Source organism: Myodes glareolus, chromosome 21 (genome assembly GCF_982192425.1).
Source record: "Myodes glareolus chromosome 21, mMyoGla1.1, whole genome shotgun sequence".
In the NCBI taxonomy this organism is placed as follows: domain Eukaryota; kingdom Metazoa; phylum Chordata; class Mammalia; order Rodentia; family Cricetidae; genus Myodes; species Myodes glareolus.
Genome location: NC_142046.1, coordinates 44,063,636 through 44,083,047, shown reverse-complemented (window position 1 = coordinate 44,083,047; position 19,412 = coordinate 44,063,636). Strand labels below are relative to the sequence as shown.

General features: G+C 36.0%; 1 protein-coding gene across 6 annotated transcripts in view; it reads right to left on the bottom strand.

The window, feature by feature from the left end:
* Nucleotides 1-19,412, bottom strand: part of Slc4a10 (solute carrier family 4 member 10) — a 231,728-nt gene that overhangs the window by 32,715 nt on the left and 179,601 nt on the right. For all 6 annotated transcript variants that reach the window (XM_048426118.3, XM_085681046.2, XM_085681049.2 and 3 more), the window contains 4 exons: nt 12,851-12,956; nt 7,724-7,885; nt 5,681-5,794; nt 4,396-4,557 (listed from right to left, as the gene is read on the bottom strand). In XM_048426118.3, the coding sequence (XP_048282075.1) occupies nt 4,396-4,557; nt 5,681-5,794; nt 7,724-7,885; nt 12,851-12,956 (544 nt within the window). The remainder of the gene's footprint in view (nt 1-4,395; nt 4,558-5,680; nt 5,795-7,723; nt 7,886-12,850; nt 12,957-19,412) is intronic.

Genomic DNA, 19,412 nt, shown 5'->3' with positions numbered 1-19,412 from the left:
ACCAACAATGAGCCTTCAATTGAAAAAAAAAATAGTAAAATCTGAAAGTGTAGTTTAGCTTGTGATTGGAGAATGTATTCAGGAAACATTTTTTTTTATAAATATGAATCTCAAGCCAAAGCCAGAAAACTTAAAAAAAAAAATTGAGTGTAGCAACAGGCAGGTTGAATAGCCATGAAAGAAACTGTTATTCGTAGTAAGCAGACTTCTAAGAAAGTAAACTTTCGTTGTTGTCAGGAGGAAAACCAACAATAGATTATATTATAGTGGAACTTATAGGAGGAAAAGGCACTATGCAGGAAATAAGTTTCTCTTGTTGCTAAGCTATGACTGGAGGGAACCTGCTTTGAAAATGTCTACACCCAACGTGAACGCAGAGCACTCGGACGGCAGACAGCTGGTGGGGGACAGCACAATGTGATGGGTCCTGTCTGATTTCAGATGAAATTTTAACATTTACACCGATGCTGATTTATTTGTGTAACAAAAGAGATAATGTAATATAGCCTTGTGTTTATTTTCAAGACAAATATTAAACAATTTAGTTCTTCATGCCATTCAATCCTGTCGAGAACTTTGGAGGACCCTTAAAGAAAGTTTTACTATGCTAGCAATACTCTCCTTGATTTAAAGAAGAAAAATGATGGATATATTTAGAACTTTGCAATAGTTGCAAATGTCAAAGACTTATTTATTTGTATGAAGAACAAGGAACAAGAACAAAGGCCTGTGATTCCCTAGTCTGAAGCCTAGAAGGAGCAACGGTATGTGACAGCTGAGAAGATGATACTAAATATCCATCGCTGTCTATTCTTCTATATATGATTCCACTAATCATTTATAGATTTGGAATAGTTAAACCTAGAGCAGTTTAACTCACAGTCTGGAAAGACGGCCAGGCTTCAGCAAGGTGGCATTTCTGCCTGTTATTACAAAGGCTACACTATTCTGTTGAAAGCCAAATGATGACTTTCTATCTTTTTTCCCCTAAAGAGTCCTTAGTTCAATTTAAAACTTCAGTATAATGAAATATAAAGTTATTTAAATGATAATTCAGATTTATGTAGTTGACATAGTCTTTAATGCAGTGTTCTTATATGGAAAACAGCAGGCAGTATATGTACTATGTAAAATATTTGCTTTGAGCTGGACATGTTGCATGGACCCGGGGTTCTGTGTAGCTAACCAAGGAAAAACTACCTAGGTTTGTATGAAAAGCACAAGCAATGCCACTTTCAGATTAATGAAATATAGAGTTTTCAATTTTTCCCCTTAACTTTTTATATTCTCTGGTTTATAAATCAAACTCATATAAAAAGAGAAAAGTAAAGATATTTTTATTTTAAAAAACCAAGATGTATAGTGTAGTGATTCTAGATTTTAGCGAATAGGGTGATGGAGGAGGGTTATCTGTCTATTGTGTTATTTTCATTGGTCAATAAAGAGACTGCCTTGGCCCTTTGATAGGACAGAAAATTAGGTAGGCAGAGTAAACAGAACAGAATGCTGGGAAGAGGGCTATGAGGCAGATGCCATGGAACCAGCCACCAGGTCAGACATGCTGAATCTTTTCCGGTAAGCCACCACCTCGTGGTGCTATACAGATTATTAGAGATGGGTTAATCAAGATGTGAGAGTTAGCCAGTAACTACTCACTAGAGATAATGGGCCAGGCAGTGTTTAAATGAATACAATTTGTGTGTTGTTATTTCCAGGGCTAAGCTAGCCGTGTGGGAGCCGGGCAGGACGAAAAGCAGGCCTGTCCGCAGTCCTTTTCTACAGATAATATAAGTTACAAGGACTAATAAGAAACCTGACCTAATGGGCCAATCAGCTTATAATCTTATGGAGTCCTGTGTATGTTTTTCTTTGGGTCTTGCCGACTGTGGGGTACCAGGCGGGACAGATTCCCCAACAAGCCGGCCCCTCACTACAGTAGGGGTTAATACACTTTGCAGCATCATGCTTAACTGACTTTACAGAGTTCTGCTGAGCTGTGACTAGCTGTGCTATATTAATAATAATTTGTGATGTGCTTTATAATTAATTCTGAAACTATTAAACATTACAAAAATAAATTAAGTATATTCAATTTAATGAGGCTATTAAACTTATAATCTGGATTCCTTATTTTTAAAAATAAAACAAATTTTGTAAGTCACTCAAAACTTATAATACATAATGGCCTAGTTTAATGAAACTTTGGAGTCACTTCTTTCACATCCAAAAACTAATTACTCAATGATTTTTTTCATGCACAGTGGATAATTTTCTACCTCATTTTCTATTTGTGTGCTTTTATCTCTTTCTCTTATCATATTGCTGTACCCCGTAAGAGAGATCAGAGCAGGTTGCCATGTCCTGGTCCTGGTCTCAGAGAGAGTGCGTTCGGTTCTTCCTCATTTGTGATGATATTGGTTGTGAACTTGTCATATACTGCTCTTGTCTTTTGTTATTCTTAATGTTTGGTTACTTTGAACCTCAGCTTTCCAAGTTTTTTTTTAATCATGGAAGAATGCAAATTTTATTAAATCTTTCTCTGCATTGATCAAATTGTGTGAATAAAAACAAATAAAAATTTCCTTAGTTGATATCAGTTGGTAGTATAGTAGGGACATTTGAACCACGAAAAATAGCAGCACTGTAAGTCAGGGTCTCTCCTTTCTACATGGAGAACTGGTCAGGCCAACACACCAATGGTCTAGCACTTATTTACTTCATGGTATTTTTCACTTGTAATTGTATTCTCTATGTAGTCAAGGTGGCCTTGAACTCATGCATCCTCCTGAGTCACCCTCCCAAGTGCTGCGGTTTCTGGTGTCAGCCACAATAGCTGCCATCCCTAAGAGTTTACAGAAAATGTGAAATAGACATCTTCAATAATTAATCATTTTACTTGACAAAAACCACACACAAATTTAATTATATTTAAAAGAAGTTTCATTATTAGTTTCTTCAAGAGAATGAGGAATGCCCACTCTCTCTAATATGTACCCCAAATTCCTTAGGATAATTTATTATAAGCAATTGTATATTCTTATAACTGCTTATTGTTATATCAGTGAAATAGTTTTCATAGATATTTTAATTATCCTAATATATTTATAAAATTGTACATAGCACAATATCTGTTACTTCAGCAATAATTTTTAGTTTTAGAGACAAGCAAAGGCAGCTGGCAATTTCTTCAGATGTCAGAACAGAATAAGACTGTACATTTCCTATTTTACAAGGATTGATTTTGATTTTATAAAAGTTTTAATTAAATATAATTACTTCATTTTCCCAACTCTTTCCTGCTCCCAAACCCTTCCATGCACCCTCCTTTTAACATCTGCCATATTCCCCACCTCTCTCTCAGATTCATGGCTTCTTTTTCTTTATTATTGTTACGTACATACCACACACACACACACTGAAATGTATAAGTATATACATATAACCTGCTGATTCCATTTAGTGTCGCTTATGCGTCTATGACTTCAACACTGACCATTTGGTACTGGTTAACTAATGAGGGGCTCATCCCTGGGAAATATGAATTCTCCCTCCCCTAGCAATCATTAGCTGCCTGTAGTTCTTGGTCTAGTAATGGACCTGGTGACCTTCCCCCTTTCATGCCAACCATCTATCGGTGTTATCCTTGAGGTTTCACAGGTACAGTTCCCCTACCTCACAGTAGCCTTCCTGCTCCTCTGACTCTTACTGTCTTCTGCCCCATCTTCCTTAATTGATTCTGATTGTTTTTAACCTTTCAATATTTTATCAACCTAACATTTGTATAAATGATACTTATAGTGCATACAAATTGAATGATAGTGAAAATACGTACAGTTACAAAACAGCAGGACAGAATACAGTAAATAAAATCCATTTGTTTTAAAAGTTTGTTAGAAATCTGCAGTAATTCTCAAAGACATGACTTACAAACTATAGTATTTATGTCCAAAGTTTTTCTTTGTTTTAGGCATTGCAAACAAATAATAATTTCTAAATGATGTGATTCAGTGAAACATACTTGAAGACACGGTCCCTTATAATAATGAACATTCTTGGTGGCAAATAAAGGAAAGAGGAATCCCAAACATAGGCAGATTGGTATAAAATGTATTTCATCAGAATAGAATATTTCCTTAAAGCAAAGCTAAGCAAGCTAAAGTTAGAACTGATTTTCCCTATGAAGGTAAGGTTTCATATTCTGGAGGTTAGTCAAATAGTGCAAGCAAATTTTTATACCTCTGTGAGACAGTTTCCTGAAAATCAATAAAAACTATGACCCTGAAAATAGCATTTCATGCTGAACAAATGAATATTTAATACAGGCAGAATCTATGACCACCAATTCCTACCAACTAAATGAGAGTGATTAATAGTATAATGGGCCTTAAAACATACCTTTAGTTTGTGCTCTTTTCTGTTGATGATGACAGCTGTAATCTGTTGGTCCATGAAAATCAGAATTGTACAAAGCAAAGCTGGGATAATGGCAGCTATAATTGTCCACCATGGGTTTGGACCTAATGGTGTAACAAACCATCCACGGTCGTCTCTTGTAGGCTGAGAAAAAAATTAATCATACATATTAGTACCTAGATTGATAAATACATAACTGAACTAAGTTATAAGATACAAACAGGGAAATTTTAATTATAAAATGATTGGCTGAGCATTCAATGATAATGAACTCATGGAGAACTTACATCACTAAGGACACCATTCTAAGTGTGTTATCTTTCAACTCATTTTTTTTTTACTCAACACTATAAAGATGAAATTGAGGTATAGAACGCTATAGTAAATTGTCTAAGGTTACTGGCTAGTAATTAATTGAGGCTGAATTTGAACTCCAGCAGGTTAATTAGAAAACATATTCACAATCAGTATCTGCATTAAGCAAATAACACCAACACTTATCATTTACTGTTGGCAAATTTAAAATTGCATATTGAAGACTATGTTAGAAACAAGATCATAGATAAATAAGATAGAACACTCTTTTAGTTTATAATCACAAGCAGACATATAAACAGAGTGTTTTGATATAATATAGTAACTTATTTTAGGTATGTGTACAGGCTGCTGTACAAAAATTAAAAACCAAAAACAGAAACTCAGTCACATCAGAAGTTCAGAAAAAGGTTCAAAACATGGTTAATGCTGGAACTGAGTCCCAGAGGAATTCATTATGATAGCAAAAATCCTTTGATTAAGTCCCTAGTTCTGTTTGACAGATGAGAAAACAGGCTGAGACAGTAAGTTCCTGGCTTCAAGGGCATGTCCTGCCTTTATAATATGGTTGGCATTCTCATCCAAAGACTACTTTATCTGGTTTTCAAACCCCATCCACTCTACGGTTTCACCTCAAAATAATGCATGTTCCTTAGTTTCAGAATGATTCCTTGGCATTAGGCATGTTGTAATGTAAGCACACATTCCAACCGTAATACCCAAGAGGGAAATGTTTAAGCTGCCTTCTGGTTTCATTTCTATAATTCTATTTTGATATTAAATCACAATTTTATTGATACTGTATATCATTTATTTCTTATTCTATTAATGTATATTGTTCATACTCTCAGGAAAATCTCACGTACTGGGGTCACAGATATCATTTACATAAAGATTTATAGACACAGAGAGACAGAAAAGTAGATAGACATTAAGTGCTAGTTATGTTCACCTTGAAAACACTTGGTACTTTTAGTTTTGGCGATGGAATCCCAATGGCATAGTCAATTAAAACCATACACAGAATTGTAAGAAAAACTGCAAAATCACTCACTATGGATCGAACCTAGAAATAAAGAAAACGTTGTTACTTGGGAGAGCTATAAACAACAAGGTACTCAGAAACAGTCTCAATCATACTTGACAAGGGCCATCACTGCAGTGTTACATTCTATGCACATTATAAAGAATTATTGTTAGCTAGTCTAGAATTTGAGTACATATTCATGTTCCTCGTCTACACTTCTCAGAATAAAGATTTATTGAGCTGAAATAATGGTGGTCATTTTCCTTTTAGTATTTATGTAAAGTATTTATTTTGATCCCAGGTATGTGAAAATTTAAAACACAAATTTAGGTCATCTGGCCTGAATCTGATGAATTTTAGGACTCTTACATACAAGTTACATTTTAATATTATGAATCTAAAGGACCATTAAATAAAATTACATGTTTTACTTAATTTTTAAAAATTGCTTTACTCAAGGCATGACAATTAGTAACATACAAAAACAGCGTGGGCAAGCTTTAAAATTTCTTTTATTTAAAGCAAATTCTGTATAAACCAGTTTTTGAATGATTTCTCATTGTAGGAAGCCATTGTGTGCGTGTGCACAGCACACGTGTGTAAGTCAGAAAAGAAGTCATTGTGTGCATGTGCACAGCACACAGGTGTAAGTCAGAAAAGAAGCCTAAGACACTGGTCCTCACAGTTTCTCATTGGCATGGAACTTCACTAGGTAGGCCTGGTTCAAGGCACAGGCACATGCAGGATTCACCTCCTCCCCTCCAATCTCACTGCCTCTGGAATTACGCCAATACACCAGTTTTTTAAAACAAGGCCTCTGAGGCTCTGGATTCTTATACTTCCAAGGCAAGCACTGCGCTGACTGAAGCACCTCCCAACTCCTACAAGACGTGCTTTAGTAATTATCCGTAAGTAATTATCAGACATATTGATTTTCTATTAGTATGCTTTTGCAACATGTGCACAAAATACTTAGGATTAAAGTTCCAACATACAGAGAACATTTCAGTATTGATCAGGTTAAGTGGAGGTGGAGGAAATGAACCCATCATATTAGCAAGGAGAAGGTGACAGAAAAGCGTCTCTCTGTGGAAGGGAAAACTTCACACGTTTGCCAAAGAAGAATGCTTTTGAAATAGGTATCTCAACCCAAAAATATTTGTTTACTCAGTTTTATTTTCTGTCTCATCCACTGTCTCCTTTTGTGGTAGAATCAAACATCAAAGAAGTTACTTTGCAGGGCTAAGTAGTGAACTCAACTGATTCTGTTTACTTCCCAAATACAGATACAAGCATGGTGGATTAGGGGAAAGGATTGATGCTTTTAAAACAAGAAGACAGTTGTCTAGAGAGCATTTCAGGGTTTCTCTGTTCAACCTCTTGGTAATGACACCTTTGAGCATCAAATGACCCTTTCTCTGGGGTTGTCTAAGGCCACTGGAAAATACAGAGAGCTATACTGTGATTCATAACAGTAGAGAATTACAGCAATGAAGTAGCAATGCAAACAAATTCATGGTTGGGGTCCCCACAACATGGGGGCCGATATTAAAGGGTCACGGCATCAGGAAGGCTGAGAACCAGGGATTAGACAGTGGAATGGTAGCTCCTCTGAGGTACCTGTCAGGCTGGAATAGGCCCCTCTGCCTACTGGGAAAGAACGTGATACTCAGTGATATGATGTGTGCTTCGACTTTCCAAAGCTGTAAGTGGGAAGGGAAGAGTTGACCCTTTCCATTAGAGGTAAAACCTGAAGGGCCTGTGCCACCTAAGATGCCTGTGTCACCAAAGTGCCTCCTTTCCAGCCCCTTCCCACGCCTACCACTAACTCGCCAATTCCCTCACAACAAAACCTCTCCGCGGTTCCCTTCATCTGTCACTAACTCTCCTTTGTTCTTAAGAACGTGGCATCTCACAACAACTGCCCATTAGTTTATGTTCGGGTCAGGAATATCAGAGCCCAGGTACCTTGGTTGGGAAATACCGGCTGGTCTTGAACTGCTTCAGGGTGGCTGACATGGTAACTGTGGAGAAGAACAGGATCACGGACCAAAAAAGAACATCTGGCACGTAGGGGTGGCCATGGCCACAGGCTCGCCCAACATACTCCCCGTGCAGTGATCTGCACTCCTGCCCGGGAAGGAAAACAGAGTTGGTAAGGAAAGTCCAGTGCTTTTCTTCCAGAAACTAACACCTGACCAGCTGCAGCTGTCCACCGATCGGTCACACAAGAATTTAGATAAGATATTTGCCTTCAAAATTCTACTTGGATAGCTATTAAACCTAACGTCTGTTAAGTTCAAGATAACAGATGTACTTCAAGCATGGCAAGTTTGATAGTGTATAGTTTGTACAAACATCAGATACACGACAAAGCATTAAAATGTATCATTTTCCACTCCAACAACAGAGATAGATGTTTTCATTTATATTTGATATCTGAAAAAGTCAGGGCCTGGAGAGATTGACAATGTACTTCAGCCTCATCACGCTGTCGTAGAGCTGGCCACATACACCACTCTTGCAGTGGGGTTATAACATATTAGAACAACTATGATTTAGAAAAAGTTGTTTAAAACTACCAAGAAAGACAAGAAAGGCAACAAGAAAATGGTGATATACAATTAATGAAATGAACTTTCAGTCAGATATGTTAACTATAGAATTCAAAGAAAAAAATGAAGAAAATATTACTACATGAGCAAGGCAAAATTCATGTTTATTATTGTGATATAAATATATATGTATATATATTCTGATATATATATTTCTCTTGCTAAAAAAAGAGAAAGAAAAAATTAATTACTGCCTTAACCATTAGGTGGCAGCAAAGTCAAAAAGAACTTCAAGACAAAATAACATTTTATATAAGCATTAAATATTATGAAAGGAAAAAATATTCTGTCATCTTGGAAAACTTTTGTATTCTAAAGATTATATTACTCTGCTCCAAAATAAATAAAAATAACATCTTAAAAATCCAGTGACTTCTTTAGTCATCTAGGTATTCTGAACAAAGTTTGAATTGTGCAATAGTAGGAAGAAAACTTAAAGGACACAGTGTTTTCACTGAATCAAACCTCAAATTCCTAAGTCTTCTACAGCATAGAATTAACTCCTCTGGAAGATTTTAAGATAAGTAAGTAGCTACAATGTCATCTGAAACAAGTAACCAACCAGTAAACTCCACTTGACATAAGTGCCCTACCCAAAGACTCTGGAGAAATATATCAGTATAATTTATAACTACCTAAAGGGTCTGCCAGGATTTTTCTTGCTAGCTCAATTTCAATTATTCATGTTAAGCTTACTTAAGGCACAGAAAATGGCTATTGAAAAACTACAAAATAATCCTCTAGATAGTATTTATAGCTTTAATTTTTCATTTCAAAATCAGAATAAATAAAAAATAATAACTAAATCCTGAAGTTTTCATTTTTCTTTTCTTTGTGTCCCAGTTCAGAAATGCTTGGAACAATTGCTAAGCAGTGCAATGTGTACCGGGATGTCTAAGCAGAGGAGGCGAGAGTCCCACACATTGCACACTGACTCGTGAGCACCTGTAATCTTGCATGCAGGTGTGAAAGGCTTCTAAACATTCCCTGGATGCAGCTGGGTCATATCCTCTACTTCTAAGGAGTCAGACGCCAGTGAAAGATCGGTCAACTGCCTTATCTATAACAGACCACCAATACTAAGCCTAGTTATTCTAATTCAAGCAGATCTGACAGTATTAGTTTCTCTTGTTTTCCAGTGGACAGGGTCTATAATTTTAAAAAGTAAATTTTGTGACCTGCAAAATTCAACATTTATTTTCAGTTTCTGCTATCTGTGTGTGATACACACAAGGAGGGGGGAAGGATAGAAACACACACACACACAGAGAGGAGAAAAAGAGAGAGAGAGAGAGAGAGAGAGAGAGATGAGTCTTGAAATTTAGAAACGCAAACAAAATCCAAAATCTTTCTTTCACTTTAGTCTAGCATGGTTTAACTTGCAATGGGTACGCAAAAGATACTTGGTAACAAACAAATTTCTACTAATTACTCTATGAACACATTCTATTTCAACAATTCTTCGAGTTGACAAAAATAAGCTTTATTAAATAAGAATTGGAAATCATGAGCTAAAATGCATTAAACAAATCTAAGTATACTAGCTTGCCGTAAAATTGAATTAAATAGTAGATATACGAGATGGAAGTACTTTGTAGTAGGCTTTTTTTTTGAACCATCAACCAGCTCTGAAACCATGACAAAGAGACTCAGGATTAGTTATGAATGCTTAGCCTTATCTTATGCTTGTCCAACTAGCTCTTATAACTTAAATTAACCTGTTTCTCTTCATCTACGTTTTGTCTTGAGGCTTTTTTTTTTTTAACCTTTCTTTTATTATGTATGTCCTACTGTATGTCTGACTGTCTGTCTGGCTCTGGGTATCTCCTGTCTTTCTCCCTACCTCTCATTCCAGTTATCTTCTCTGGAGCCTGATACCTCCTTCTACTTATTCTCTGCGCATGACAGAATTGCCTATCCCTCTACTGCCTAACTATTGGTGGTTCAGCTTTTTATAAGATCAGTTAGGTTACTTAAGCAGCAAGGTAAAACAGCAGCATATCTTTACATAATTAAACAAATGCAGCATAAATAAAAATAACACACTTTTACATAGTTAAAGTAATATCCCACAGTAATAGTTCAACATAATCATTCAGTATTTATCTAATATTTAACCCTTCTATTCTGATTCTTTGTCCTTTATGAGTTAGCAAGGTATAAATTAGTAATCATGAGACATATTGTGATAAAATAAAATATATATGATATGCTAAATATATATATAAGTTAAATGTTGTATCACTATTTTACTTATTATAAAGTAATTAGTTATTATTATAACTAATATTGTTATAATAGTTATCAATATAGTGCTTTGTTAATGTATACATTAGTTAATAATTATGGTTATCCTGAGAAAAACAGCATAAGATAAATTAATTAATTTTGTTGACTTAAGAATCATAGGGCTTTTCCTTTGTGCAACATTCATTCTTGTGATTCAGAATGTTTCTGGTCAAGAATAGAAATTATCTATTGAAAACTCTGCTACATACTAATAAAAAATAGTATGAAATTTCTTTCAAAACAATGACCTGTAGTAGAGAACTTCAAAAATTAAAATAAGTCAAAAATGTTAAATTTTCTTTGTCTCTAAAGTATTTTTTACAAACCTCTAGTTGAGCCCAAAACTTTAACTTTCAAAAGTTGGGTGGGTAGAGAGGTGAAAGCATTTGGGAGGAAGTGGGAAAGGGAAAACACTATCAAAATATATTGATTAAAAAAATCTTAAGTAAAAAATTTGAAAATAATTCACTTATGACTAACTCAATCAATTGTGTAATAAGTCTGTCTTTTAGAAGGCTATTATTCAGGATTGGCTAATATTACTATTTTTACTATTTAGCATTAAATACTCAGAAAGTATATAAAACATGAATTACTTTTTGAATAATTCAGACTGAATTATTTTCAACTTGTGCTGAAAAGGAAATAAAAGAAAAGGGAGCAAACAGAAGCTCTTTGGATAAAATAATAAAGTTTCTAAACAGGGTCTCTACAAAGAACACTCACACCAAAACACGTTCACCATGACTCCAGAACAAAGCTTTTGATAAACTGGACTGTTCTTTCTTAGTTACATCATCATTTCCTTTACTGAACAATTTAAAAGGTTTTTCTGGGTACCAGAAACCTGGTTGAATTACATTTCTAGGGCAATGCAGGTGGAAAGGAATAAATGTTAACCACAAAAGGAGAAAGGAATAAGTGAAGGCTTGTTCTAAAGAAATTGACAAGGAACCACTCTTCAAGATGCCTTGATTTGGATAAGTGAAATCTGTAACCTACAAAATCCAACATTTAATTTCTGTTTTATGATAAGGGAATGTCTCACACATGGGGGTAAAGAAGAAAGAAGGAGGGGACAAGGGAGAGATAACAGGAGATAATAGAGATCATAAAATATATATGAGCATTGAATTGTAAACCAAGGGTAAGTCATTTGATTTACAATTCTGAAAGAACATTTATAATGGAAACAGATATAAGGTCATATTCTTCTTAAACAAAAATATTTGGAGGCTTATAATATTTATATAACAAAATATTTCTATGTTCTGTTAACTGACTCACTGAAATAATATGTGTTTGATCAAATGAGGTATAATTTGCCTGGTTTTGGGTTGATGACTATAAAGATATTTGTGAATATGAAGGTAGGCAATGTGGCAAAAACTTTGTATAGAAATGTACACAACTGGAAGGAATAGAAAAGAAAGTGGGGCTACCCAGAGAATTTTATATATATTATAAAGCAGAACACTTGTTTTTTTTATACAAATTCTATGCTTTCACTGAACAGAAATATCTGAAGCTTATGAATACAGATTATGAGAGACGCACATATACATGGAGTACAAAGTAAAAACAGAGAAATGTTCCTGTGAGAAAAAAATTACAGAGAAAAAAATGAAGCAAAGGTACAAGATTTAAGCATTATAGGCAAAAACGTGTGGGTAGCCCCCTCCCTTTTCTTTTGAGTAGACTAAAGAATAAAAATGGAAGTTGGAAATCTGTTGAGAAACATATGAGAGTTTTTTTTTAACTGTCACATTCATCAAAGACTAGTATTTACAGTAAAATATCAGCCCATCCGCTCCCCTCATCCTGTTCTGACAGTGGGAGAAGCACGCGCAGTGAGAGGAAATATCCTAGGTCCTTTGTGGGCAATGCAGAACGGGCCCTGTCGTGATGATCACCAGGACTCATAGTTAATGGTCTTCCGTTGACTTTCGTTCTGTTCGTGTAACAGAAGGGCAACTCAGGTCTACGAGAAGAAGTTTTTTTTGTAAGGAATGAAAACCTGACTGTGGATGGATTTCTAAAATGGAGGGACTTTAAAACAAAGCCGCCACACTTGTGTAAGTTTATATTTTCAAAATTCTTACCTTAGTTGCAATAAGTGATTAAAAATGTCAATAAAAGTCTTTACAGTAAATGACTCAAGATGTGACTTCTTGTGCCATGTTTTACTTACGGACACACTGAGGTTCCCCCAAATTATGTCAGAGGCAGAAATATTGGACTTCCTCCATTCCTTCAGTGTATCATTGCTAGGACTATGTGGTTCCATACAGTTACATCTGAAAGAGCAAAACAATTGCTTTTCTGAAATAAGCAGGTTTTTTTTTTACTGTATTCAAAGAATATACCTGAGAAATCATTTTCCCTAGATAAAGCATTCATCCATCTGACAGGCAAGTAGCTAGGTCACCTAAAACACTCTTGGAAAGACTATACGAACAATTAAGACTAGAATGCTGGGATACTGGACCACTTAGCAGTATTTCCTAGAAGAAGGGATAATTCCAGCATCTACTTGACTGTGGGTTATAAGCCACCTGGAAGAATTACAAACATTCTGCTTTAGCTATTTGAACAATCATATTAACTAAAAACGAAATGACATTTAATTAGCGCTCCTAAGGTCACATTTAACTTTGTCATGCAATTCTAAGTTAAAGACTGTAGAAAGCTCAGTGCCTAGTATCTCTCTGCCTAGGAAATGCTCCTCTGTCTCTACTACAGGAACTTTCTTTGCTCATTACCACAAATGTTCCATGTTTCAAGTAGTTATACAGTCTATCACTATAAAAAAAAATCCTATTTGAGAAGGCCTGTAAAGATAGGCACAGTCGGCTCTCACTAGGGGAAGATAGAGTTCCTCTAACTGAGCTCACTTGGAGAGGGCTTCTGGTGGGGGGGGGGAGAGTTAGTGACAAGAGTTTTAAGGGAACAGAAAAAAAAAAACAGGTTTTCAGCAATAGATAGTGCTTAAGTATGGCTGTTCCCAAGTTCAGGACATTATGATAGAATACAGGTTTTTGCGTCAGGGAGCTCAATCATCTATGTAACTATGGGCAAATGACTCAACCACTCTACATTTCTTTCATTTTATGGGAAATAGAGTTGAAATCAGTCACCTATTAGGGGTAATATGAGGAATAAGTTAACATACACACAGAGGTGTGTGTGTGTGTGTGTGTGTGTGTGTGTATTTGTCTCTGTCTCTCAACCATCACTCTGTCTCTCTGTCTGGGTCTCTGTCTCTGCCTCTCCCCCCCTGCCCCCTCCCTCTCTCTCTCTCTCTCTCTCTCTCTCTCTCTCTCTCTGTGTGTGTGTGTGTGTGTGGTGTTTAGTGCACACTGTCACTCTCTGGAATTGTGGCTGCTCTCCTCATGATCATTATCCTTATTGTTTCCTAGATCCTTCCTCAGCCGTTGATGGTATACCACAAATGTTACATTTTCACCCGAACACAACATGAAAGAAACATCAGTGAATTCCTACCATGCTAAAGTTCTCTTCATTTTCTTTCAAAGTAAACTTGCATGCAGTCAATTCTACTTATCCAGATTCTGCATTCACAGTCCCAATCAATGTGATTTAAAAATATCCAGAGAAAAACTGTTTCTTTACCAAACCCATGTGGATTTATTCCCTATCGTCATCTCCTAAAGAATGCAGGGTGACAACTACTTATCTTGCACACATGACATAGATAGGACACCGTAGGGTGTGTGAAGGTTATGTGAACATACTACACAACTGTATAGGAGCAGTAACTTAGTCAAGTCCATACTAACAGAAATGGATGTGTTTCCTTGTTTGTTTGGCCCCGTAAGTCTTGCTCTTTCAGCTGTGATGAACTGCTTCTAGATATAAGTTGGTGCCATTTCTATCAGGATAGCTAGAAAAGTGAGATTATCTCAGATCAAATGAAGTGATCTACATCTCTCTATGCCTCCCCTATTCCCTTTTTCGGGACCTGTCTCCTTTAAGAGATCCCTCTAAATGTGCTGCACTCTTGCGCTTTATTATGGCAATTTCCTTGCATCTACCACTCTCATTCCTGCTGTTCAGTGCCCTGTTTCTCACAGCTTTGCATATGGTGATGTGGCTTTTCACTTCACTAGCCTTGTATGGACTTCCTTGGGGTTGCAACCCCTGCTGTTCCGAGTGACTGTACTGGGTTTGTGAGAACAAGGGCATAAAGGTGCCACTGCATTCTTGGTATTCTATTGTCATTTACATGCTACCAATGGTTTCCTGAAAGTGCTAGTTAGAAATCTAGCATAATACTGGTGATCTAAAAGGAATGAACATTAGTTACATATGCCTCAATGACATTTTTCTCAAATCAGTTCCAAATTAGGAAAATATTTTAGAGTAAAATATTTATTTTATAGATAAAGACACCATGAATAGCCAAGAATATCACTTTTTTTTGTTTTTTGTTTTTTTCTTTTGTTGTTGTTTTTTGTTTGTTTTGTTTTGTTTTTACCTAGAGTTCACACACTAGATATCAGAATGCTCACCAGGCAGGTTTCACAGTGTACATGTTTACATAAAAAGTTTCAGTTATCTTTGGGACTCTGTCTGCAACTCTCAGTAAAGTGTTTCTCTAGCAATGTGAGGCCTAGGGTCAATCCCCAGTACAGAACCAGGAAAAAAAGTAAATGATCTGTGTACAATACTTGGAGGCTCAAAAGGAACCTCTGAATACTGGACTCACATGTTCTTAAATATGAATCAAGGATAAAATAAGGAAATTTTCATATCTTCCCTTGATATGAACACAATCCAAATAATTTGGAAACAACCTAAACTCTAAAGCAAAGAAATGAAACAAAAAACAGAGATAGCATTGTAAGGGGATAAAACCTGAGTGAAGAGCAAATTCTCTTGTTAATTTAACACAAACCAACTTCTGAGGACTCTAACAGTAATGTAGAAGCATAAATGCAAGACTATTCTTTAGGTATATTCTCACAATAATGGATGTTCCAGCCATATTTATTCATTCAAATCAATCATTTAGCTGAGTGATCTTGGACATAATATGTAAGCAATCTAAGCTATAGTTTCCTCATGTATGAAATGGCGGTTACAGTCTCCAAGTTCATAGAGCAAACAAATTAATATTGGCAAAATCCCCAAGATAAGATCTATCATAAGTAAATACTAAAAGGGTGTTCTGTGCCATCACTGTGGTTATTACTACTGTTGTGAGAATGACAGAACCCTGGAGTCAGCCCAACTTCTCTGATACATTATTGCTTTTCTCTATATTGCTACTACAGCTCTCTAGCTATAAACTTAAAGCCGGGACTACTAGTGATGTCTCTACTAGTTCTTTCATTACTCAGGATTCTCTCTCTCTCTCTCTCTCTCTCTCTCTCTCTCTCTCTCTCTCTCTCTCTCTCTCTCTGTTTCTGGGTGTGCTTCCAAGCAAAATTTAAGATTATTTTTTTCAATTTCTGTGACAATCGAGTTGGAATTTTGATGGAGATTTCTGTGAGTCTACAACTTGCTTTTGGTAGTATAGCCATTTCCACAATATTATTCTATAAATGCAGGAGCATGGGAGGTCTTTGCATCTCCCTGTATCTTCCATTATTTTCTTTGATATCTTAACATTTTTATTTTATAAATTTGTCTTTCACTTCCTTAGTTAGATTTATTTCAGGATATTTTTGATGCTACTGTGAATGGGATTGTTTCCCTTAATAATTTCTTTCTCAGTATGTTTTCACTTGTATATAGAAAAACTACTGATTCTTATGTGTTAACTGTATTTGCTGCTACTTCACTGAATAATTTATCAACTGTAGAAGTTTCCTGGTGGAGTATGTAGGTACTTTTATACAGAACATTATATCATCTGAACTTGGGGGTAATTTGACTTCTTTCTCTATTTCTTTATCTCTTTCACTTATTTTATTGCACTAGCTAACTCTTCAAGCAATCTACTGAACAAGAATAAAGAGGGTGAATATCCTTGTCCTGTTCCTTATTTTAGTTGAAATTCTTTCTTAAAAATTTATTTTATTTTTTTAAAAGAAAACTATCTTTTTTTCATTTTACATGCCAATCCCAGTTTCCACTCCCTCTCCTCCTCCCATTACCTCCACATACTCCTCCCTATCCCCCCCCCATCTACTCCTCAGAGAGAGTAAGGAACTTTGCTTTGGGGAAGGCCCAAGGCCCTCTCTACTATATCTAGGCTGAGCAAGGCATCCATCCAAGAAGAATAGGTTCCCAAAACACCAGTACAAGCAGTAGGGATAAATCCTGGTGCCACTGCCAGTGGCCCCACAGTCTGCCCCAGCCATACAACTATCATCCACATTCAGAGGGTCTAGTTTGGACCTATGCTGGTTCTTTCCCTGTCCAGATGGAGTTGGTGAGCCCCCATTAGCTCTGGTAAACGGTTTTAGTGGGTGTCCCTATCATGGTTTTGACCTCTTTGCTCATATTCTCACTCCTCCCACTCTTACACTGGACTTTGGGAGCTTAGCCCAGTGTTCCACTGCGGCTTTCTGCCTCTGTTTCCATCAGTTGCTGGATGAAGGTTCTATGGTGATATTTAAGATATTCATCAGTCTGACTACAGGTCAGGGCCAGTTAGGGAACCCTCTTCTTTATTGCTTAGGGTCTTAGTTGGGGTCATCCTTGTGGATTCCTGGGAATTTCTCTAGTCAACCTACCTCAGGACTCAGCAATACCACCACTCTTGGGCATAAACCCAAAAGGTGCTCAATCAAGCTAAAGGGACATTTGTTCAACTATGTTCATTGTAGCATTATTTGTAAAAGCCAGAACCTGGAAACAACCTAAGTGCCTCTCAACTGAAGAATGGATAAAGAGAATGTAGCACAGTTACACAACAGTTTAATACTCATTAGAAAAAGAAACAATGCCATCTTGAAATTTGCATGCAAATGGATGGAACTAGAAAAATATACATCCTGAGTGAGGTAACCCAGACTCAGAAAGATGAACATGATATGTACTCACTCATAAGTGGATACTAGCTGTAAAACAAAAAATATCGAGCCTATAGCTCATGATTCTAGAGAAGGTAAGTAACAAGGTGAACCCTAAGAAAAACATACATGGATCCACCTGAAAGGGAAATAGACAAGATCGTCTGACAAAATTGGGAGCATGGAGGTGGGCAGAGAAGGGAGAGTGGAAGGGAAGAGGAGGGGAGAAGGGGAGAGGGAGGAGAACTTGAGGGAAAGGGATAGTCTAGATGGAGGAAGGACAAAGATGAGAGCAAGTAAAGAGATATTTGGATTGAGGAAGCCATTATGAGGGCTACTTAGTAGAAATTCTTTCGAGTTTCCTTCATTTAACATATCTTTGGTAGTGGGATTCCTGTATATTGCCATTATTATAATGAATATATATTGATGTGCCTAGATTTTCTAGGACTTTTACCACAAGAGAATTTTGGATTTTGTCACAAAGTCTTTTTCTGCATCTTGTGAGATGACCGTGTGGCTTCTGAAAAACAGTCTAAAATGCCTTGTAGTAAAAGATCAATTGGCTTAAAATGCACTTTTTATAAAACATGCTATCTCTTATCCTTTGCTTCCCACAGAAAAACAAGTTCTCCCAACAATCTTGTTTATATAAATGGACACAAAGTGATTAGATAAACAGTGTAATTAAATGCCCACATGCAGAAGTCTTTGCTTTCTTTCTCAAGGCTAATGGAGGTGATCTGCCTTCCCCACACACGAGCCTATGGCTGTCTTCCGGAAAGTGTAATGTGGTAGAACTCCCTTCAGCAATGTCACTAATTTTAGTTCCTAGGCTGCAGATGCTGTCCTTTGCCTTGGCAGTTAATAATAGGCCTCTCCTTTGTGCACTAAACCGGAAGGGCTTTGTGTCTTTTCAAGCAATTTTATAGACTAAATTAGCCCCCAAGAGTGCTGCATAGCACATTATATATTTATTCACAATATAAAAATTATAGAATCATGTTTATCTTATGTTTATATAAGCCAAACATATTTATGTTTTTATTTCAATAGTATTCTGAGTTATAAAAATAATGAAGCCATATCACAGAATATTGATTTGATATAAAATAAAACCTCTCTCTCTTTTACACACATACATACAAACACACATGCTTTCCATTTGAATTTTTTCCATATGCTAACTAATAAATGCAAAATGTGTAAGCAGAACACCTTTTATTACCAAGAATGGCATTTGTAAATAGAGAAATATTCTGAACTAACCGAATATGGCTAGTTAATAAATATCTTACAAGAGCAATTAGAATGTTAATTTTTATGGTTAAAGGGAATTTCCTTCCACTCATACAAATTATTATAAAAGCTTCTAACAATGACAGAAGTAGCTCTGACATTGAAAACATCCAGCAAAGCTGTGATGAATGAAGGAAACAACAGTACATGGAACGGTACAAGACCCACAATAATTTGACCAAAACTTTACATATAAATATATATGACATTACTTTTATATGAAACACAAAGTAATGTGTCCAACAGGAAATATAAAGCTGAATGGTACAGCAATAATACATCACCTAATTAGCAAAAACATGACATTAGAAAATCTGTTTATCTACTCTGTCTTATTTGATTATTGATAAGTCATAAACCTGTAACTTGTTTTTTACAGCAAATATATTTTGCTTTACAAAACTTGTGCAAACATAAAATTACAGGGAAACAGAATTTCAGAGGAACTTAACAAAGTTTGCAGAAGCTTTT